Source organism: Nomascus leucogenys, chromosome 5 (assembly GCF_006542625.1).
Source record: "Nomascus leucogenys isolate Asia chromosome 5, Asia_NLE_v1, whole genome shotgun sequence".
Classification (NCBI taxonomy): Eukaryota; Metazoa; Chordata; class Mammalia; order Primates; family Hylobatidae; genus Nomascus; species Nomascus leucogenys.
In genome coordinates, this window is record NC_044385.1 from 17339824 (window position 1) to 17362192 (window position 22369).

The window sequence follows — 22369 nt, forward strand, 5'->3', positions numbered from 1 at the left end:
CAAGACTCTCCCCTGCCCTCTGCCCTCCACACCTCCGGCCTGCATGTCCCTGTGGCCTCTTGGGGGCACATCTCCCGGGGCTGGGTCAGAAGGCCTGGGTGGTTGGCCTCAGGTTGTCACACACCTAGGGAGATGCTCCCGTTTCTGGGAACCTTGGCCCTGACTCCTGCAAACTTCGGTAAATGTGTAACTCGACCCTGCACCGGCTCACTCTGTTCAGCAGTGAAACTCTGCATCGATCACTAGGACTTCCTGGAAGAGGTCCCAGCATGAGTGTCACTTCTGGCGTCTGTCCTTCTGGCCAGCCCGTGGTCTGGCCAAGTGATGTAACCCCCCTCTCCAGCCTGTGCACAGGCAGCCTGGGAAGAGCTCCAGCCCCACCCCTCAGATATAAATAGGGCCTCGTGACCCGGCCAGGGGAAGAAGCTGCCGCTCTTCTGGGTACTACAGCAGAAGGTAAGCCGGGGTCCCCCTCAGCTCCTCCTTGGCCTTGTCTCTCTCAGATGTAACTGAGCTGTGGGCCAGGAGGAAAAGGCCGGGAGGAGGCACGGTGATGACTGCACCTCTCCCCTCCCATAAGACCAGTCATCCGACGCGGGCTTTCCCCCACTCAGTGCCCACCCAGAGACTTATAGGAGGAGATGCTCCTCCTTAGCAGTAGGACAAGATGGTCACGTCTTCCTGCTTCCGCTGAGAAGAGTTAGGGTCCTCAGGGACAGAGCAGACTGGCACAGGAGCAGAGTCATCATGGCCAAGAATCCACAGGGTCCTCTTGCCATCAGGAGAAATAGCAGGGCTTGTGCAGGAAGTGGGGCTGGAGGGAAGGGCTGGGCTCAGTCAGTCCCCAGCTGGGATCCCCAGAGTGGTCACCCTACCCCTCCCTCGAGACAGACTGCCCGCCTGTGTGTCATCAGGCTGGTCACCGTCTCCCTGAACCTCGATTTGCTCACCTATAAAATGGGACTAATAATGATGCCTGGGCTCCCTCTCTCAGGGGCTCTGGTATAGCTGAAGAGAACTAATATAACATGAAAGTGCTTTCTAAGCTTTGGGATAAGCTAAAAGGCAGATTCCAATTTTATTCCAGGGCAGCGTAGATTGGTGCTTAAGCTTGTGGATGACAGAGTCAGGGGGCCTGGTTCTGAGTCCTAGTTCTGTCTCTTCCCAGCTGTGTGACTTTGAACAAGTCGCTGGACCTGTCTGTTCCTCTGCAAAACAGCATGAACCAATTCATTAACTACTTCTGCAGGATGCAGTAGGTCCCAGGGACTATCCTAGGAATGTGGGCTGTATTAGTAAACACAACAGTGGGAACCCTGTTCCGGGGCTCACATTCACATCAGAGCGAAGAGACAAAGACGCTGGACAGAATAAGTTCATAACTACATGGTACAGAGGGTTATAAGGAGGGAAAAGGGGAGCCGGATGAGAGAGCTGGGAGTGCCCGGTGTGGTGGGGAAAGCTGCAGGGTGAAATACCGCATCAAGGAAACCTCAGGGAAGGTGAGGACGATGGTGAGGTCAGAGGGGTTGATATAAGAATGGCGCCCTGCAAATGACAGGCACCACAGGAGCGTGAGCCATCATCTTCACCTTTAGCATTCAGCCCGGGAGAAGTAGCGAGACATAGAAGGGGCAGGTGCTGGCGAAGAGGCAGGGGCAGGAGGGGAGAAGGTGGAGGGGTGCTCAGGGCGAGGGCGTCAGGCCCGCCACCCCAGAGCACCATTACTCCCAGGACGCGGCTGGGTGCAGACCTGGAACCAGCCTAGGGAGCAGCCGCAGATCACAACTGAGAACAAACGACAGTCTCTGCCTCAAAAATGGCCCATGGAATTGCGTCTCTGGAGACAGTGCCTGCGCAGGAGCAGCACAGTGAGTGGGCTGCGTCAACCAGCGCCATACAAACCCCGAACAGGTGGTGCTTGTCAGGCAGGACTTCCCAGCAGTTGGTTCCCACAGGTTTCCCCTGATGACCTGATTGGATGTGACTGTCTACATTAGGTGTGAAGTGGTGGCTTAGGCTTCTCTGCACAGAAAGGCCCGCAAGCAGCAGGGAGAGTTTTCTGTTCTGTTTTTCCATGTCATGTGGCTCTTCCTGAGAACAGCGGATGGAGTCAAATGCATGGGGAGTGGGGTGAGATGGTAGCTGAGGTCAGAAGTCAGTCTCATTGGCATTTGAATGACTGAAGCAGAACAAAACATACCAGGTACTTCAGCAGCTGCACCGTGTTGAGGGCAGGTGCTGGTTACCGGTCTGGGTGAGGGAAGCCAGCTGCCAATGTAAGAAGAATGACTGGGTGTGCTTAGGTGAAGCAGAAAAAATCTAGGCATCAAGGTGGCCTTGAGTCAGTGATGACATGCTACAGCTCCAAGGAAGCCTGGCCTAGCCCTGGGGGGACAGAAAAGGCTAAGAGGTGATGATATTGCAGTACACCCCCCTCCACAAGAAATGAGTGAGATGTGGTGCAAAATGTTAGAATTGAATGAATCAATAGAATGTTCATCCCTTCAATCAAGAAGAGTCAGATGAAACGAATTAGCAGGGCCAGCCCAAGAACCTTCTCTTCTGGGGTCTCAGGGTAGCTTTCATTTGTAGCAGCTGAGGCTGAAGCCCAGCTGCAAGGCCTTTGAGAGAACGTGGTGCCGGACTCGCGTCTAGGGCAGGGGTTCTAAACCCTGCTTACATATTGGAGTCACCTGAGAATTTTTTTTTTTTTTATACCTGGTCCCAGCACAGACTAAGGAATCCAACTATCATTGGGCAAGCCATGTTAGGTATGTGTGCCTTTGGGGCTCTGCAGGGGATAGCGCTATGCAGGGATGGTTGAGAGCTGGTTTTGGGGTTGGGACACGTGGGAAATACTTGGGCTTTGGGCTGAGCCCATGGTGCTCAATCCTGGCTGCATGTTAGGACCACAGGGAGACGAAAAAACCATCCCCAGCCCTCACCCTAGGGCCCTCGAATGAGCATCTCAGGGGTCTAGGAGGCCTCCACAAAGACCTACTGATTGGCACACACTTGTTTCTCTAGGAGGGAACTTACAGCTGCAGGCAGGAGCATGTCTTAATCTGCTTGGGCTGCCATAAGTAGCACAGACTGGGAGGGTTTAACAACAGAAATGTGTTATCTCACAGTTCTGGAAGCTAGAAGCCCAGGAGCAAGCCATCAGCAGAGCTGGTTTCCTCTGGGGCCTCTATCCTTGGCTTGTAGATGGCCATCTTCTCTCTGTGTCCTCACACGGTCTTCCCTCTGTGTGTGTCCGTGTCCTTAGCTCCCCTTCTCATAAGGACACAGGTCATATTAGATCAGGGCTCACCCTCATGGCCTCATTTTAACTTAATCATCTCTTTAAAGATCCTGTCTCCAAATAATGGTCACATTCTGAGGTCCTGGGGTTGAGGACTTCAACACAGGCATTATGGCCGTTGGGGGAGGTAGGACATAATTCAGCTTATATTGGTGCATTTTGCACTTGGATCATGTAGATATTTTCCACGGAGCTTTGAATCCACTTCTTCTCTTCGTTTTTTTGTAGACATGAATGGATTTATTCTGGGCTAAATGGTGACAGGCAATATTGAGACAATGAAAAATCTGGTTAGATGGCACTTAATGGTCAGTTGATAATCACCTTTCACCCTTTGCAAAATGATATTTCAGGGTATGCGGAAGCGAGCACCCCAGTCTGAGATGGCTCCTGCCGGCGTGAGCCTGAGGGCCACCATCCTCTGCCTCCTGGCCTGGGCTGGCCTGGCTGCAGGTGACCGGGTGTACATACACCCCTTCCACCTCGTCATCCACAACGAGAGAACCTGTGAGCAGCTGGCAAAGGCCAATGCTGAGCAGCCCAAAGATCCCACCTTCACACCTGCTCCAATTCAGGCCAAGACATCCCCTGTGGATGAAAAGGCCCTACAGGACCAGCTGGTGCTAGTTGCTGCAAAACTCGACACTGAAGACAAGTTGAGGGCCGCGATGGTCGGGATGCTGGCCAACTTCTTGGGCTTCCGAATATATGGCATGCATAGTGAGCTATGGGGAGTGGTCCATGGGGCCACCATCCTCTCCCCAACGGCTGTCTTTGGCACCCTGGCGTCTCTCTACCTGGGAGCCTTGGACCACACAGCCGACAGGCTACAGGCAATCCTGGGTGTTCCTTGGAAGGACAAGAACTGCACCTCCCGGCTGGATGCGCACAAGGTCCTCTCTGCCCTGCAGGCTGTACAGGGCCTGCTGGTGGCCCAGGGCAGGGCTGATAGCCAGGCCCAGCTGCTGCTGTCCACGGTGGTGGGCCTGTTCACAGCCCCAGGCCTGCACTTGAAGCAGCCGTTTGTGCAGGGCCTGGCTCTCTATGCCCCTGTGGTCCTCCCACGCTCTTTGGACTTCACAGAACTGGATGTCGCTGCTGAGAAGATTGACAGGTTCATGCAGGCTGTGACAGGATGGAAGACTGGCTGCTCCCTGACAGGAGCCAGTGTGGACAGCACCCTGGTTTTCAACACCTACATCCACTTCCAAGGTAAGGCAAACCCCTCTGCCGGCTCCGGCCCTAAGACTTAGTTTCCAATGCGTAGCTGAGCTCAGCAGGTCAGGCCTTGGAGATGGGCAGGGGGCAGCCCTGCAGACATACCTGGTGACCGCCCTTGAGAAGTGAGGAAATGGCTGCTCCGCTGGGTCCCTGGATGGGCCGTCCACCTTCCGGACCTGCTGCCCTACTATGTGCACGACTATACAACATCCTTTTTCTTACATCATTTAATCCCCTTATGGTGTGGTGAAGAGGTATTTGTGCCTTTGTTTACCGGTGAAGAAATAGAGACTCGGAGAAACAAAGTGTCTTGCTCAAGATGGCACAGCCACCAGTGGCAGTCCTGGGATTGAAACCCACATCTCCTGGCCCCACAGCCCAGCTCTACACTCAGAAGGGACAGGTTCATGTCTTGAGAAGGTCAGGAACTGGGGTCCCTGGCCCATGCAGAAATAAGCAATTGGCTTGCTTAAATCCCTTTCGTGTTAGGAGGGGCATTACTGAAAACCCCCTACTACAAACATTGTTGATTTTTTGTTCTTCTTTTTTTTTTTTTTTCTTTATTGAGACAGGGTCTTGTTCTGTCACCCAGGCTGCAGTGCAGTGGTTCAATCATTGCTCACTGTAGCCTTGAACTCCTGGCCTCGAGCGATCCTCCTGCCTCTGCCTTCCAAAGTGTTGGGATTAAAGGTGTGAGCCACTGCACCCAGCCAAACATTGCTTAAAGCATTCATTTAACAAATACTTGTTGAGGATTTGCTACTTGTAAGACTTTAAGCCTGGCATCTCAGAGGAGGCCAGAGGAGGGCTATATAGGCCCCGCCTCCAGGCTTTTAAAGGTCAGTGGGTGAATGCCTAGGATATGGAGCTGCAGGGAAACGTGCTCTACAAGGTGCTCAGGGAAGGCTGGGACCCCTCAGAGGACAGAGGTCACTGGGGAGTGGAGAGCAGGCCTTGCCTGGCAGTGAGGGAAATAGGGCTGGTGAAGCTAGGAGCAAGCATGATGAGCCCAGCCTGCAGGGTTTGGGGCAAGGAACGAGGATGGGGCGGTTGGCTTGGCATGAGTGTTGAACCAGAAAATGGGCCTGGGGAGGGCAGAGCTGGAGACACTTTGAATGCCATGCTTGGTAGGTGTGGGAATGGGGGCGCGTTCCGTTCAGAGGTCATCCCGGAAGCCTGCCGTGTGTGGACTGGAGGCAGGGAGGATTGTTTGAAGGTTATGCAAGAGTCCAGGCACACAGTCACGGGAGCAGCTCGGCGAATCCATGGGTGGGGTGGGGCTGAGGGGTGTGTCTAAGAGACACTGAGGAGGCTCTGTCAAGATGTTAACCTCGTGAGGGACAGAGAGCCAGGCGGGCGGTGAAAGACAGGACTGTGGAGAAAGAGGGTCAGTGGCGCAAAGTGACTTTTCTTACCACGACAACCTCCTTGAGGACTTTCCCTTCGGGTTCAGGGGGAGGTGATAGATGGGGGGATTGCTCAGCCCTGGCACTGACTGGTCACCGGGGCAGAGGCCAGCCCAAGGGTTGCCCGGTTGAGCGTGGCAGCACACTGTGCAGGGCAGAGCGGGGACACGTGGACTTAGCCTGCTGTTCCTAGGAAGGAGTGCTGGGAGGAGCGCTCACTGAGAAGGAGGGTCCTGCAGAAGGCAAAGGCAAGAAAGCCAGTGGCATCTGAAATGGGTCTCCCTTCGAAAGACAGCACATGCCCCTGACCCGGACTGCACAGCCAGGCCAGGAGGAAGAGGAGGAAGAATAAAAAAGCCAATCACATCGGGCCTCAAAGGAAGCCCGGGATCCTCGCCGGCCTCCACTGCATGCTGCCCTGACCCTGCCCCACTTCCTAACCGTTGCTGGCCTCAGTTTCCATCAAAGGAGGCAGCCTCTTCCTGCCCACATGGTCTGTCCAGTGAGGAGATCGGGGGCTGTCTCGGGACCTCTAGGTTCCCCTTTAGCAATGACGTTCTATTTACGTGACCTCAGCAGGCAGCTAGATGTGTCCCACTAGAGAGGACCTGAGGATCTGGGGCCCGACGGGCTCCAGGGCACCCTTTGCCCAGCCCTTGCTGTGCTCCTGAGCACGGGGCACTGGCCCCGGCGGTTTCCATGACACCAGGTCCTGACTTGACCTCGACAGATTTACCTAGCCTCCGGATGAGAATGGTGAGCTGTGTGTGTCAGATGAGCAGAGGGAAGACGGCAGCCACTCTCATGTCAAATCCCAGCGTCTTTTGGGAGGCAGCTTCCCTTTTTTGGTTTAGTTTGTTGGAAGAAAAGAATTGTCCTTTTCCCCCTCTAATCTAAAAGCCTTGCCAGCCCGGGTGGGCAGCACCGAGGTCCCTGCAGGGAACATGCAAGGGGAACCCTGCAGCTTCCCGCTCACATGCCCTTCTGAGACTGAGTGCTCCAAGGACTGAGGACGAGGAATACGCCAGGTCTGCCACTGCCTTCTCACGAGACCCGGACCCAGGGGAGGCACAGCCATGCTCAGCTCCCACCTGCCAGTTCTGTCCTCCCAGCTGCCCTACTTTCATGCTGGGACCTCCGATTCAGTACAAAGGGAGACCTCACTGTTTCTGAACCATCTCTACTCAGACTCCCAAGTGCCACGTGCCCAGGGGACTGCTCCGTGACAAACTCATACACAACTTCACCCTATTCTCCTAAAAACAACCACAGAATAGGCCTTTCTAGATGAGTGGGAGGACAGCTGAGGGCAGGGATGTGCTAGTGTAAGGTCGAGGCAGAGGGTGGGCTGCTGTCAGGGCGAGACCCCAGGTAACTGCCTCACACACAAGTTTGTGTCCTTCTCCCACAACGGGCTCTCCCGAGTTCTCTGTCATCTCCACGGCCCTGTGAGCAGGAGGGGAAACAGAGGGCTCACCCCTGCCCCCAAGGGCCAGTGTGCAAATCCATTCATCACACCGAGGTTGTGTGAGTCTCCCCAGTAGCAAGGGCTGCTGAGGAATGGAGCCCTCGTTCCCGGGGCATGCATGGCCAGCTCTGTATTCTATGACTGTGATGGGGGAGGGTGGGGGCCACAGGACAGCTGGCAGGTCCTGCCATGGCTGAGGCTAGACACGGATTAAAAAGTGAGCACGAGCAGGGGCCTCTAGGAGCAGTGGGATAGTGCGGTGGTGGCCGCGTGTCATTCTACGTGCGTCCATACTCACAGAGTGTAAAACGCCAGGAGGGAGACCCAAAGAAAACTATCAACTTTGAGGGCTGAGGACGTGTCAATGTAGGTTCATCAGTTGCAACAAATGGGCCACTCTGGTGTGAGATGTTGATCACGGGGGAGGCTGTGTAGTGGGGGACAAGAGTTATATGGGAACTTTCTGTACTTTCTGCTCGATTTTGCTGTGAACCTAAAGTCACTCTAAAAAATAACATCTCTTAAATTTTTTAAAAAGTGAGTATGTCAAACCACAGCCTTTGGGTCAGGACAGTTCTAGGTTTGAGTTGACCTGGCAGGTACCAGTGGCATATGTCCCTTAAGGTGACAGATGCAAAACCCCCGGTTTGGTGCCTGGCATGTTGTGTGTCTTGCAGGTGGCGGTTAGGGCTGCCTCAGTGAACTCAGATGGCTGCATTTTACCGGAGGAAAATTTGAGCCACACTTGCGGTCCTGTGGCCAGGAGAATGCAGAGTGGCCTGGGGCGGGCCAAGGAAGGAGGCTGAGGCAGGGACAGGGGCAGGATCTGGGCCTTTGGTGTCTGCCAGCCCTCGTTCCTGCCCCTGTCCCGGGTGACTTCCCTGCCTGTCTCCTGTCTTGATTTCAGGGAAGATGAAGGGCTTCTCGCTGCTGGCCGAGCCCCAGGAGTTCTGGGTGGACAACAGCACCTCAGTGTCTGTTCCCATGCTCTCTGGCACGGGCACCTTCCAGCACTGGAGTGACACCCAGGACAACTTCTCGGTGACTCAAGTGCCCTTCACTGAGAGCGCCTGCCTGCTGCTGATCCAGCCTCACTACGCCTCTGACCTGGACAAGGTGGAGGGTCTCACTTTCCAGCAAAACTCCCTCAACTGGATGAAGAAACTGTCTCCCCGGTAGGAGCCTCCCGATCTCCCCTGGAATGTGGGAACCACACTGTCCTGCCCAGGTTGGGGGCGGGGTGGGGAGTATCACACCCGAGCTGAGCCTTAGGTGCAGAGCAGGGCAGGGCCACGGTGGCACGGGGCTGGGCAGGCGGCCTGTGTGTCTGCCTACCAGTTCTCCAGCCAGCCAGCACCCAGCTCTCCAGTTAGTGTCTGTCTTTCAGGTGCAGGCAAGGTAAAGGAGGAGAGGAAGAATGCTTTTTCTACACTTACACTTGCCTGGCAGTTTTGGAGGGGGAGAAAACATTGCAATCCGCCCTCTGAGAGAGGACCATTTTAGTCCTACACCTGACACACAGCACATCTGTGGCATCCAAGAGCTTCTTGGAACTGACTTGCCAGGAGGGTTCGGACTCCGTGTGAGCGGGGGTGGGGCCTTTTTAGGGCTCGTCCCTTGACCCCAGAACACCCTTGCTGGCGGCTGGCGGCTGGCGGCTGGGTGGGGATAGGTGTTATTAGCTCCTCTTTCCTGCTGCAATTCCTTTCCATAGAGCCCTGGACTCAAACTACACATCACCCCAGATCATCGAGGCCTGGAAATCTGCTCCCAGAGGCAGGCATTGAGTGACACGATGGCTTGACATCAACTCTGGGGGTTTTTTATGTTTTAAAAATTGTGATGGTAAAATACACAGAACAAAATTTGCCATCATAACCATTTTCGAGTGCACAGTTCAGTGGCACTAGGCACATTCCCACTGTTGTGCAGCCATCACCCCCGTCCATCTCCGCTTATCTTCTCATCTTCCCAAACCGAAGCTCCGTCCCGCTGAAACACTAACTCTCCATTTCCCCTTCCCCTTGGCCCCTGGCAACCACCACGATGCCCTTGAGGTTCACCCATGTTGTAGCACGTGTCAGAATGTCCTTCCTTTCGAAGGCGGAATAATATTCCATTGCATGTGGTTACCACCTTTTGTGTATCCACTCATCCATCGATGGACACGGGGGTTGCTTCCACCTTTGAGCTGCTGTGAATAGTGCAGTGTACCCTGTAAACATGGGTGTACTGTCAGCTCTTATAAGTGCTTGATACGTCACTGGAAATGTCCATGGGCTCTGAAGGATGCCGAAAGATGGAAGAGGCTCTATAGGAAGATCAATCGAGTTGACATAGCAACGTGTCCAGCACGAGGTTGACACTGTACCCTCCCGCCTCTCTCCTTTTCATGGGTGTCATGTCATCAAGAACACTGCTGTGGCAGTAGTAAGACACAGTGCATTATTTTAGAGAATAGCATTTAAAAATTACCCAAGTAACACACCTTCAATGCAGCCAACCTAAAAACAGAACGCACCAAAGGACAACCATTCCTAGGTCCTCATCAGTAAATGTTCTATTTCCCTCTCATAGTATTTCAAATGACATGAAGGATTTTTATTGTAGGTTTTGCTGAAATTTTCCCCAAGGGGGAGGATGATCTAGTTGGGTGAGGGGGGGAGCAAACATCCCTGTCGTCAGGGTTGGGTGCAAGGAGCATATGCCCGCCTGGCCTCTGGGAGAGCCCTCGCTGTGTGGCCTGGAGCCTTCCTAACTGTGCATCATCTCCCCAGGGCCATCCACCTGACCATGCCCCGACTGGTGCTGCAAGGATCTTATGACCTGCAGGACCTGCTCGCCCAGGCCGAGCTGCCCGCCATTCTGCACACCGAGCTGAACCTGCAAAAACTGAGCAATGACAACCTCCGGGTGGGGGAGGTATGTGCGAGCCTGTGTCTTTGCCTGACCTGGGTTCCGAGTGTTCACAGGGTGGGAGGCGTGGATGGAAGGGACACAGAGGAGGCTATGGGTGGGGCCAGCAGGGCAAGAGGGAGAGGAGAGTAGGGCCAAAGGTGGGAGAGAAGTGGCCAGAGCATTCTGGGGCTTTCCAGGTGCAGAGCAGCAAATCCCTCCCCATCCCTGCTCTGCCTCCTCCTGCTAGGTGTGTGTTCCACGGTCCTGCTCGGCCTTGCCTTGCCTCAGGGTCCTCCAGGGATCCTACAGTGGAGTTGAAACCGGGACGAACAGAGCAAGCACCCTGGACCTGGTGCCCTGGGCCCAGCCCCTTCTTCAGGGAAATGCTGAGCAGCAGACAGAATGTCCCCCTGCCATGTGGCACCATGCACATCTGCAGCTACCAAGGATGTGCCTTGATGTTCTGGGCCCTGTGCTCAGTGCTGGGGAGACAGTGGGAGTTCTAACAGGGGCCAGCGGGATGAGCCCTCTGTGCTAAGTTAGCTAAGTCCTGGCACTGGTGGGCCATGGCCAAGGGAGCCAGGAATTCTGCCTGGGACATCAGGGCAGAATGTGAAGATGGGAGGATGTCAGAGGTGTGTTAGGGAGGAGCCGGCATGTGAGTTTGGCCATTGTGGCCCATTAAGGGTCACCTACACACAGACACACCCTTGCCTACACTGAGGGGCAGGCATACACTATGCATCCTCCTGGCAGGCTGGAAAATGTCCCCCTCCAGGACAGTGCACAGCACAGAGGTCCTGAGCCCACCCCGGCCCTCTAGCCCTCAGCACCCTGGGTCCCCCAGTGTGCCCTCAGAATGATCCTGATGTCTGCTGCTTTGCAGGTGCTGAACAGCATTTTTTTTGAACTTGAAGCGGATGAGAGAGAGCCCACAGAGTCTACCCAACAGCTTAACAGGCCTGAGGTCTTGGAGGTGACCCTGAACCGCCCATTCCTGTTTGCTGTGTATGATCAAAGCGCCACTGCCCTGCACTTCCTGGGTCGCGTGGCCAACCCGTTGAGCACAGCATGAGGCCAGGGCCCCAGAACACAGCACCTGGCAAGGCCTCTGCCCCTGGCCTTTGAGGCAAAGGCCAGCAGCAGATATCAACCCTGGACAAATCAGCGATGTGTCATCCCCAGTCTCCCACCTTTTCTTCTAATGAGTCGACTTTGAGCTGGAAAGCAGCCGTTTCTCCTTGGTCTAAGTGGTGCTGCATGGAGTGAGCAGTAGAAGCCTGCAGCGGCGCAAATGCGCCTCCCAGTTTGCTGGGTTTATTTGAGAGAATGGGGGGTGGGGAGGCAAGAACCAGTGTTTAGTGCAGGACTACTGTTCCAAAAAGAATTCCAACCGACCAGCTTGTTTGTGAAACAAAAAAGTGCTCCCTTTTCAAGTTGAGAACAAAAATTGGGTTTTAAAATTAAAGTATACATTTTTGCATTGCCTTTGGTTTGTATTTAGTGTCTTGAATGTAAGAACATGACCTCCGTGTAGTGTCTACAACACCTTAGTTTTTTCCACAGATGCTTGTGATTTTTGAACAACACGTGAAAGATGCAAGCATCAGAATTTCTGTTTGAATGTGGAACCATAGCTGGTTATTTCTCCCTTGTGTTAGTAATAAACGTCTTGCCACAATAAGCCTCCCAAAATTTTATCTTTCATTTAGCAGCCAAACAGATGTATGCAATTTAGCAGATAGACTGTGCAAACGAAAGTGCTTTCCTGGACTTTGGATGGAATTTCCATGGGAGGTCTGAGCCAGTACTTAGCAGTCCTTTGAAGTTTTAGGTGATGCTTTTCTCTGGACACTTCCATTGGTAAGCAGTGGTGGCCATCTGTGTGATGGACAGGGGGCGGGAAGAGGGTGACAGGGAAGGCCCCATACCCCATGTGGCACCTGGGAAAGGAACCAGGCAGATGGGACTTCTTCTGTCCTGGTGACACAGGGCCAGACTGCTGCTGGTATTGTGCCCCGGGAGTGGAAGGTAGAGAAATAAATCTTCACAAATAAACATTTGCAATTTTTCCCCATCTGTTGAGTGCCTCTGCCTGCTCCTCCTCGATGGGATTAGGCCCACAGTTCAGAATCTTGGGGACAGCCAAGGAGGCAGTAGGCACCCAGCAGGCCCATGGCCGTCGGCTGATAGCAATGGTGATGCTGTCCTACCTATGTGTGTAAGGCATTCGACCTTCCTCCCTTCCGTACATATTGAAATAAATAAGCCGTGCAATGTGTTAGCTATTGATCAGAACTAAAGTGAAGTCGGCCACGGGGATTACAAACCTTGGCTTCTCCCCCTCATGTTCCCGGAAGTCTTCCCCTGGTTTTGAACATGTCTCCCTAGCTCGATGTCAAGGTGAGAGATTCTGTCGGCGACAGCAGTGCCCTTAGTTGCTTTGTCGTAACTCCCGGTCACCAGTTTTATTCAGTTACCTTCCAGACCCACTCTCAGTGCTTCCTGGCTTGTTCTGCTCTCAAAGCGGGTAGAGCTGGCACACATGGACTCTCCGAAACGGCTGCAGGATGCCAAGTTTCTCGGGAGAACTGGAAGCACAGAGACCAGAAGTGCCTTAAGGTCTCGCTATTCAAAGTGTGGCGCTTGGACATGGAGTGGCAGCAGCTGCCCTGGGAGCTTGTTAGAATGTGGCTTCTCACGCCCCTCCTGGACCTACAGAGTCAGAATCTGCAGTTTCACAGGAGGTCCAGGCTTGGAAGTTGCTCGTAGTGACCTGAGACAGCGCAGCCATGTGCTGGAAAAACAGAGCATTTAAGTTTGTGACTTTATTTTAAAAGGCAGCTGGCAGTCGACAAACCAATTTCTTCTACTTAGAGGCGGCTTTGGCTTCTGGAAGTCTCTAAGAGTATAAAGTTGCCAACCAGCGCTGTTCTCCCGCTGTTTTCTGTGCACTTATAAATGGGAAGTTGGGTCAGGATAGATCTCTCAGCTATTACAAGGATACAAAATATGAACATTTTGCAAGTTACTTAACAACACACACACACACACACACTTAATTCCACAGGTCAGTTTCTCTGAAACACTTTTTCACTAAATTCTAAGTCTTCCTGGAGTTGCAAGTGCCTATCTCCTAGACAAAGCAATTACTCGCCAACTACAATCACTGTCAATCCGAGATTTCAGCTGGGCATGAGACCACGATCAGGGGATGCTTTGAACAGCCTCTGAGGAAACTAGTGCATTTGAAAAATGGAAAGATTTTTATTACTCACTTGGCAGTAAAACCTGATGGGGACAGACGTCAGGCTGTTTAAGATCCTCAGAAGAAAAAGTTGATAGTGTGAATATTCCTAAATTTGCCACACGAAGATGTACGTGTGATTCTAAGGTGCTGTTCCAGAAGCCCCTGGGGGTGTTATGGGATATACACTATATGGGCCACTTTACCTTCCTAAAATCTGAAAAATTTCAGCTACTGAAACATGGACTGAAGGTTTTGAATAGCGGATGGTGAATTTGAATACCATCCCGTGTAATTTTTTTTTTCCTAGCAGACTTTAGTTTTTTAGAGCAGTTTTAAGCCCACACCAAAACTGAGAGGAAGATACAGCAATTTCTTATATACCCCCTACTCCCTTCCAGTCTCCCCCATTATTGACATCCCCCACCCAGAGTGGTCCATTTCCTATAACGCACGAACCTACATTGACACATCATTATTACTCAACGTCCATCGTTTCATTAGGGTTGGCTCTTGGTGTTGTACATTCTATGGGTTTAGACAATTTTCAGGAGTTTCACTGACCTGAAAATCCTCTGTGTGCCTCCTATTCACGCCTCCTTCCCTCCTAACCACTGGTAACCACCGATCCTATTCCCATCTTCTCCATAGTTTTGCCTTTCCCACCCAGGATGTCATAGAGTGGAATCATTCAGTATGTGGCCTTTCCAGATTAGCTTCTTTGACTTAGTAATATGCATTTAAGGTTCCTCCATGTCTTTTCATGATAGCTCATTTCTTTTTTATTGCTAAATACTATGCCACTGTCTGGATGTTTCACAGTTTATTTATTCACCTACTGAAGGACATCTTGGTTGTTTCCAAGTTTTGACAATTGCGAATAAAGCTGCTACAGACACCCATGTGTGGGTTTTTGTGTAGACATGTTTACCCCACACAATTTTTAAAGTTGTTCAATGATGAGAGATGTTCTGAGTGACTCTGATAGACCCACAAACATGTCAGTGACTCTATCCCTTCAAGAGAGTAAGGGTCTCAGGGCCCACACCCCTGAACTTGAGTAACCTCATTCTTTTGTTAAGTTAGCTGGAGCCAGGAGAGGAGTTTATGACTAAGTCCTCAAAAGCCAACACAACAGAAACAAAAATTGACAACTGGTACTAAGTAAACTAAAGAGCTTCTGCACAGCAAAAGAAACTACCAACAGAGGAAACAGATGAACTAAAGAACGGGAGAAAATATTAGTAACTATGCATCCAACAAAGGTCTAAGATCTAGAATCCATAAGGAACTTAAACGAATCAACAAGTAAAAACAACCCCATTAAAAAGTGGGCAAAGGACATGAACAGACACCTCTCAAAAGAAGACACACAAGCGACCAACAAATATGAAAAAATGTTCAACATCACTAATGATCAGAGAGAGGAAAGTCAAAACCACAGTGAGATACCATCTCACACCAGTCAGAATGGCTACTATGAAAAAAATCAAAGGAACAAAAGACGCTGGTGAGGCTGAGGAGAAAAGGGAACACATACACTGTTGCTGGGATTGTAAATTAGTTCAGCCCCTGTAGAAAGCAGTTTGGAGATTTCCCAAAGAACAAAAAAATAGCATTACCATTGACCCAGCAATCCCATTACTGCATATACACCCAGAGGAAAATAAACCATTCTACCAAAAAGACACATGCACTCATATGTTTCCACAGCACTATTCACAATAGCAAAGACATGGAATCAACCTAGGTGTCTATCAGTGGTGGACTGGATACAGAAAATGTAGATATACACCATGGAATACTATGCAGCTATAACAAAGAATGAAATCATGTCATTTGCAGCAACATGCATACAGCCAGAGGCCATTACCCTAAACAAATTAATGCAGGAACAGAAAACCAAACACCACATGTTCTCACTTATAAGGGAGAGCTAAACACTAGGTACACATTGGGCCATAAATATGGGAACAACCGACACTGGAGACTCTAAAAAGGGGAGGAAAAGAGAAGGTCAAGGGTTGGAAAATTATCTACTTGCTACTATGTTCACTATTTGGGTGACAAGTTCCATTGAAGCCCAAATCTCAGCATCACACAATATATTCATGTAACAAACATGCATATGTACACCCTGCAGCTAAAATGAAAAACAGAAAGTTACGTGGAGTGAGTGTCATCCTTCGAGGCTTGATTCTATGTTTTGTGAGGTGGCTTCAGCACAGCCCTTTACATCGGGTTAATTTGGCTCCACTGCTGGGGCCATACCCCCACCCTCCACGTCTTTCCACTCTGGACACACTTTTCCCGGGCCCGTTTTGCTCTGGGGCTTTTTTCTACCTGCTCCTTTCTGGGGATTCTTTCCTTGGCCTTGACAACCTCTTTACACAGGCTGGCTGGTCAATACCCAGCTCCAAAAGCAAAGCGACGCTCCACAGACCTCTCTCCTCTCCATTACTCTGCACCCCCAGTTCCAGCCTTTTCAGTGTCCTCAAACTCTACACTGCCTCCTCTCAGGGAGTGGGCTGGGCTCTGGATGCTCCTGTGCATCCAGAGACCCTCCATGCTAGACGCTGGGCCATCGCAGGACCCCCCACCTGCCCCTTCTCTCTAGGACCCGGCACTGCCGGCATCCAACACTGAGCAGCGCTGTTTCACACAGTGTCGATTTTCAGTTGTTCAGGATGGGAGGGTCAATCAAGTCCCAACATGCCATCAAGCTGGATTACACAAGAGATTTAAACAGTCAGAATGCCACTCTGAATCTCGCTCTGTTGTCCAGGCTAGAGCGCAATGGTGCAATCTCTGCTCACCACAGTCTCCACCTACCGCATTCAAGCAATCCTCCTGCCTCAGCCTCCTAAGTAGCTGGGAATACAAGTGCCCGCCACCATACCCAGCTAATTTTTGAATTTTTAGTAGAGACAGGGTTTCGCCATATTGGCCAGGCTGGTCTCGAAACTCCTAACCTGAGGTGATCCGCTCACCTTGGCCTCCCAAAGTGCTGGGATTACAGGTGTGAGCCACCGTGCCTGGCCAATAATACATTTTAGTTCAAGATTAGTGAGAGCTAAGGAAAAATGAGAATGCTGATTGTTCTGAAATTCAGTCTCCACATGAAAACCAGCTGAGGGTTGAGTGGCAAATGGAGAAACTTTCACAATCAAATGAAGGTAACACTTCCTTCACTCAACAATTTACAGATGTTCACAGCCATCCAACAGGAAGCTTAGTGGCTGATCAAAAGTAGCAGGATATTTTCAGGGTAAAAACTGAGACTCACGGGCAGCACCAAGAATGTCTGCACATCTCAAAAGACAGACAGCGTTTCCCTTAGGGCGCTGAGGCTGAGGTCTTACACGGAGAGAGGACTGCCGACTGGCAAAGGCCTGCTTTTCACAAACTGCTTGAACCGACTGGACTGTCTGGCTGCTGATAGGGAGGGAGAGATCCACCAGATCTATTCAGATGCCATGAACAGAGAAAATAACACTGCCTTCAAACGTGGACCCCTAACAGATCTTGCTTAAGAATCTAACAGTTCAGCATCTGCAGTTGATCACTGCTTTTGAGTTCTGAGACACGAACACACCATGGAGGTGTCCACGTTGTCAATGACTCGGCCATGCTGGCTCCAATTACTGCACCACCAGAGCTGTTGCTGCTGTTAGAGTGACATCTAGACCCCAGTACCAGAGAGCTTCATGGTTATTTCAAAAGGGCCCCGCAAAGGAAAATTAGCCCTTACCTCTTGCACTACAGAGTTCCAGAGTGACCCTGCTTTTATTCCATCACTAGGATCATTAAGCCATGGGCAGCACTGTTTGGTGACTGTGCGGTTCTCATACGGGCAACTCCATATAGCAGTTCTAGGGAGCTGCGAGGAATTACCAATAAAGATCCCAGATGAGAGATTGGGGAGTTTGTCTCCAGAAGTTCCAAATCCTTTTTTTCTTTCCCTCCTTCCTGGACACACAGCTAAAACTACAGTTCCAGGCCCCACGTGCCTGAGCTCCACACACTGGAGTGAGGGGGAAGGATTTTGTGCTCATCCAAACTGGGGCCACAGTCACACTCTGGGCGCCCCCCTTCACACTCTTCTCCCTTTCTGGTAGGCTGCAGTGGAGGGGGAGTGGGCTGAATGGTGGCCTCCAGAAAGATATGTCCACGTCCCATCCCCTGGAGCCTGTGAATGTGAACATATTTGGAAAAGGGTCTTTGCAGATGTAATTAAGCAAGGGATCTCAAGATGCAATCATCCTGGATTAACCGGATGGGTCCTGAATCTGATGACAGTGTCTTTATCAGTCAGAAGGGGAGAAGGCCACGTGAAGACAGAGGCAGAGGCTGGGGTGATGCTGCTGTAGCCAAGGAACACCTCCAGCCACAAGATGCTGGAGGAGGCGAGGAATCTCCCCTAGAGCCTGCGGGGGGAGCACGGCCCGGCGGACACCGTTGAGTTTAGATTTCTGCCTCCGAAACTGTGAGAGAATGCACTTCTGTTGTTTTCAGCCACCACACTTGTGGTAATTTATTACGGCAGCCCTAGAAATCAATGCAGGAGGTTCCCCCAGAGTGAACTTGGAAGCCATAGGATGGAGATGGCTGACTTCCAGTCAGCATGGGTCCCCGAATGACCTACTCACGGCCTCCCCAGCAGTGTTATAGAACAAAAAAACTTCTCCTGTGGCTGACACCCACTTTTGAGTCTATGTATTAGAAAAATTGAAACTAATTACAGGTTTACAGTATATAAGTACTATTTCATCTTTAAGCTTTGTTCAATAGTAACTTCTCCAAAGCAAAGCAAATAAAACATATACCAAAGAAAGGAGATGTTCTGGGGGAGCCATGGACAAAGGCTCTGAAGCCTTTCACTTTTTACCGAAAGATTCTTGTTTCTTTCCTTTTTCTTTTTTTTGAGATGGAGTCTCACACTGTTGCCCAGGCTAGGGTGCAGTGGCGTGATCTTGGCTCACTGCAACCTCTGCCTCCCGGGTTCAAGTGATTCTCCTGCCTCAGCCTCCTGAGTAGCTGGGACTACAGGCACATGCTGCCACGATCAGCTAATTTTTTATTTTTAGTAGAGACGGGGTTTCACCACGCTGGCCAGGCTGGTCTCGAACTCCTGACCTCAGGTGATTGGCCCACCTCGGCCTCCCAAAGTGCTGGGATTACAGGCGTGTTTCTTAGAAATAGGTGTTATGGCATCAAGGCTGTCACTGAGAAAGGCAGTGTGCCAAGTCCAGGGCCAGCCTGGGGCTTGACAGGGTCAAAGAAATCAACAACTTGCATTCCAATTCCTGATTGTCAACTTCTTTCTTGTAGTACTGATTTTGGGGATGGAGAATTATGTAACAATTAGTAAACCAGGCTCTGGGATTATCTTGCTTGGGTTTCAACCCTACTTATTAGTTATCTTGATGACCTAAGCTGTCCGTTTCCTCATCTGGGAAATGGGAATAATAATGCTGGAGTTGGAGGGGCTGTTTAGTCATAACCCTCTCCTCCTATGCTCTAAAACAAATGAGAAGGGCAGAGCACTCAGGGAGATGGGGACAAACATTTGGGGTCTATTGATGAAGGCTGGGGTGGAGGAAGTAGCTTACCTCCATGTGGCTACTGAGGTAGCTTTGCACTGGATCAACTTAGCTAGGCTGAACCTGTGTTCCCCACGACTCCCTTCCTGGGATGGTTTGAGGTTGGCTTTAGTCACTGGAAACAGCTGCAGGAGGTGGGGTGGGGTGGCTGCATGCTGACACACAGCAGGCTGCTGCAGCCCGGGCTCCACTGCAGCTCTTGCACGTTGACTCAGAGCTGCAGGCTCTCCTGCTGGCTTGGGGCAGGAGGCAGGCATGCAACTCCTCCAGCTCCTGTTGGGTCTCTTCCTTCAGTTTCCCCGAATCCTGGGCCAAGTGCTTGTGCAGCTTCCTCTGCACATCACCCCATCACTGAACTGGGGAGACCAGGAGGCAGCAAGAGCCAGATGCTGGCTCCATTTATCCCCAAGGGTTCCAATTCATTCTCGCTCCCCCACTGCACGCCCGTCTTTCCTTCTGATGGCCCCCTGCTGATGGTACCCCACCCTACCACAGCCCTGCCAGGTGAGCCAGCTCCCACACCAGGGAGGTCAAGCCCTGAGAAGAAATCCCTTCTTTGTCTCTCTCCCATGGTTCTGTCACTAACCAAATTTCCCAACACTGAACTCCAGAACTGGACACTTCCCCCTCCAGGGGCAGGGCCTCCAGTGCTAAGCCCAAAGCAGACGCTCTCTACACAGGGCACCACTGTCCAAGGTCTGTTACCTGCAAACAGAAAGTGGAAGCCCCTCTTTTGGCGGGCTGGGGGCTGCATGGAAGCCCCTGGGGCTCCACACACACCTGGCTGTTGGTGCTTTCATCACTGGGGTTTCCTCTGACTTCTCTAGCCCTCCTCATCCCGGTCTGTGCTAAAAAACTCAAGCCTGCTCACTACAGGACCTGCCCTCATTCCCTACCGTTTACTTCCTCTCCCTAGGGCTAACCTTTGAACAAAGAAGGGACTGAGATGCACGGGAATGCAAGACTAAGGACTCAACATAGCTGCTTCCAGCTCCTCATCAGGCTGGGAGGGTCAGAGCCACAGCTAGGCGGGGGCTGCACGGCACTCCATGCTGCCTATGTGAGTTCAACCAACCAACCAGTCTTGGAGTGCCTCTCCCCACTGCTTCCAGCTCTTCTTCTCAGGGCAGTCTTCTTTCCTTCTGTCCACATCAGCTTGCCAGGAAGGGCCTGCCGACTCCTAAGGAAGGTGTTACCCCTCCAAGGAAAGGAACTTCCACACATCGAAAGAAAGGGTCGGTGCTGGCCAGGACCCTTCCCATCAGTGCTAAGAGGAGCATCTGCCTGGAAGGGAATGTGTGTCATTACAGGGCACGAGTGACAAGGAGTGCTTCCCTGGTGGGGAATTCCCAAAGAAAAGGAGCACACACTCATGGGAGACACTTCTTTTATTTAGGAAGGAGGTCTTTCCTACTGGCGCCAGCTCCTGCCAGAGGTTGGGGTGACAGCAGGATCAGAAGCACTGCTCTCAGACACAGTGGGAGTGGAGGACGGCCTCCCGCACCTCTGTAGAAAGCCCAGGAGTTCTCTTTATTTCAGAGAAGGGCATTTCTATACAGGACATCACTCCACTACAGTCGTCACTTCCAACTGCAGGCTCAGGGAGGCGACTCTTGATATTCATAGGTATATATTTAATCATATTTTAGAAATCGGCTCTTCCACACTAAGATTTACAATAAAAATAAAATAATTTGTTCTGTAAACTATAGTAGAAAGTTTCAAATGTCTTAAAAACTATCTTCCATACAATGGAAAAAGGCTTTTGTGTTCTTTTTGGGCAGAGGAAGACCCAAATACGCTGAGAGAAGACGCATGGGCGTGTTGCTGGAGTGATGCTGGAAGCACTTCTTTGCTATGGACGGTTGCTAAGAGAACAGAGTCACTTTCTCCCCTTCAGCCTGGAAGTCCAACTCTTCTCTTGCTTAAGAATCTAACCTCGGGATCTTCCCAGATGCTTAAGGCTGCTCTGCTGTTGCCTGGTCCTTGGCAGCAGCAACAAGCTCTGCGAGAGCTGGGAAGCTTTTTATGTCACTTGCTTGCAGTCCTAACTTTTGTATCTGCAAAGGCCATGAGAATGAATTATGTTACTGCAATTCAAGCTGAATATTGGGGAAAAAAAAAAAGAAAGAAAATCTTCATCCTCTACTAAACCAGAAGACAGTTCCCTGAAGACTTGTAGGATATTTTTTCCTCTAGAGCAAAGAATTTACTTGTTGTAAAATGTGAGGATTTTGGGGTCAAACACTTAGCATTCTAAGAAGCCAGTATGTTAATTTATCTCAGTTCATCAAATCAGACAGAATAAGAGCCTCTTTTGTGGGCCTAAAAAAATTCTAGAAAAGAAAATCCACACTAGAGGAAATAAAAAAGTGAACTATTTTTTAAGTAGAGAATTTTCAAAAAAGTACTGGCCTGTGCTCTTAGTTTCTTAACATATTGCCAAAAACTTTTTAGAATCAGATGAGTTGAAAACACTTTGTTTGGCACAGCAACTACCGTGGATTATTTTGGTCACTGAGACATGGCACACTATGTTCCCACTTTTGTTTAAAAATGACAATAACAACACACACACGTATACATCCATACGCGCACACACACACACATGCACCACACACATGCACAGAGAAAGATCCAGAAAGATACACACCAAGTCTCTGTCAGCATTTTGTGGTTTGTTCTGGGGACCGGGACTGCGGGAACACCTTTTCTTTCCCTTCTCTTTCCTTTTAGTTCCCTATCCCACTCTCCTTCCTTCCTTCCCTTTCTTTTGCCCATTGGCTCTTCATGCTTCTATAACATACTTTCTTGCTTGTAAAAAGTCTTTAGGTTTTTTTGCCAAATAAAGAAACGTGGCAGTTGACTTTTACTGGGATATATCTCTAAATTCATCTCAAAGCAGAAAAAAGTTGAATTTTCAGTGATGATCATGATGTGTAAAAGAAATTCCTTAGTGAGCCAGAAAATCAAGTGTCTTGTTTTGACTGCTTTTTTTTTTTGCTTTTTCTATTAACATTGTATCAGTTCTCCAAATTACCACCAAGTGTCCTCTTGTGGAAACTTTATGATTTCACTTTTTTTCCCTCTGGAAAGGCCTTCCTTGAGGACCTACTACTATGTGCGACATTTTAACAGTTTAGAAGGCCAGTTTCTGAACATCTAGAGGTTTTATGATACTGTCCTCACAGTATCATAAAATTTCATTTTATGGTGAAA

General features: G+C 50.7%; 2 protein-coding genes across 3 annotated transcripts in view; one reads left to right on the forward strand and one right to left on the reverse strand.

Moving 5' to 3' along the window:
• Positions 1–233: 233 nt before the first annotated feature.
• On the forward strand, positions 234–11990 carry AGT (angiotensinogen). The gene is made up of 5 exons (XM_003267249.4): positions 234–456; positions 3661–4519; positions 8310–8577; positions 10180–10324; positions 11187–11990. The coding sequence occupies exons 2-5, from the start codon at positions 3664–3666 to the stop codon at positions 11373–11375; spliced, it is 1458 nt and encodes a 485-aa protein (XP_003267297.1). The 5' UTR covers positions 234–456; positions 3661–3663; the 3' UTR covers positions 11376–11990.
• Positions 11991–20520: 8530 nt separating this feature from the next.
• COG2 (component of oligomeric golgi complex 2) overlaps positions 20521–22369 on the reverse strand; it is a 50770-nt gene continuing 48921 nt past the window's right edge. For both annotated transcript variants that reach the window (XM_030812712.1, XM_030812711.1), the window contains exon 18: positions 20521–21210. In XM_030812712.1, coding sequence (XP_030668572.1) covers positions 21109–21210 — 102 coding nt within the window. In that variant the 3' untranslated portion in view covers positions 20521–21108. The remainder of the gene's footprint in view (positions 21211–22369) is intronic.

Excerpts from the sequence above, each read along its gene's own strand:
- AGT (XM_003267249.4), top strand. The coding sequence starts at position 3,664 with ATGCGGAAGCGAGCACCCCAGTCTGAGATGGCTCCTGCCGGCGTGAGC. Across the intron at positions 4,520-8,309 it reads CACCTACATCCACTTCCAAG|GGAAGATGAAGGGCTTCTCG; the intron begins GTAAGGCAAACC and ends TCTTGATTTCAG. Across the intron at positions 8,578-10,179 it reads ATGAAGAAACTGTCTCCCCG|GGCCATCCACCTGACCATGC; the intron begins GTAGGAGCCTCC and ends TCATCTCCCCAG.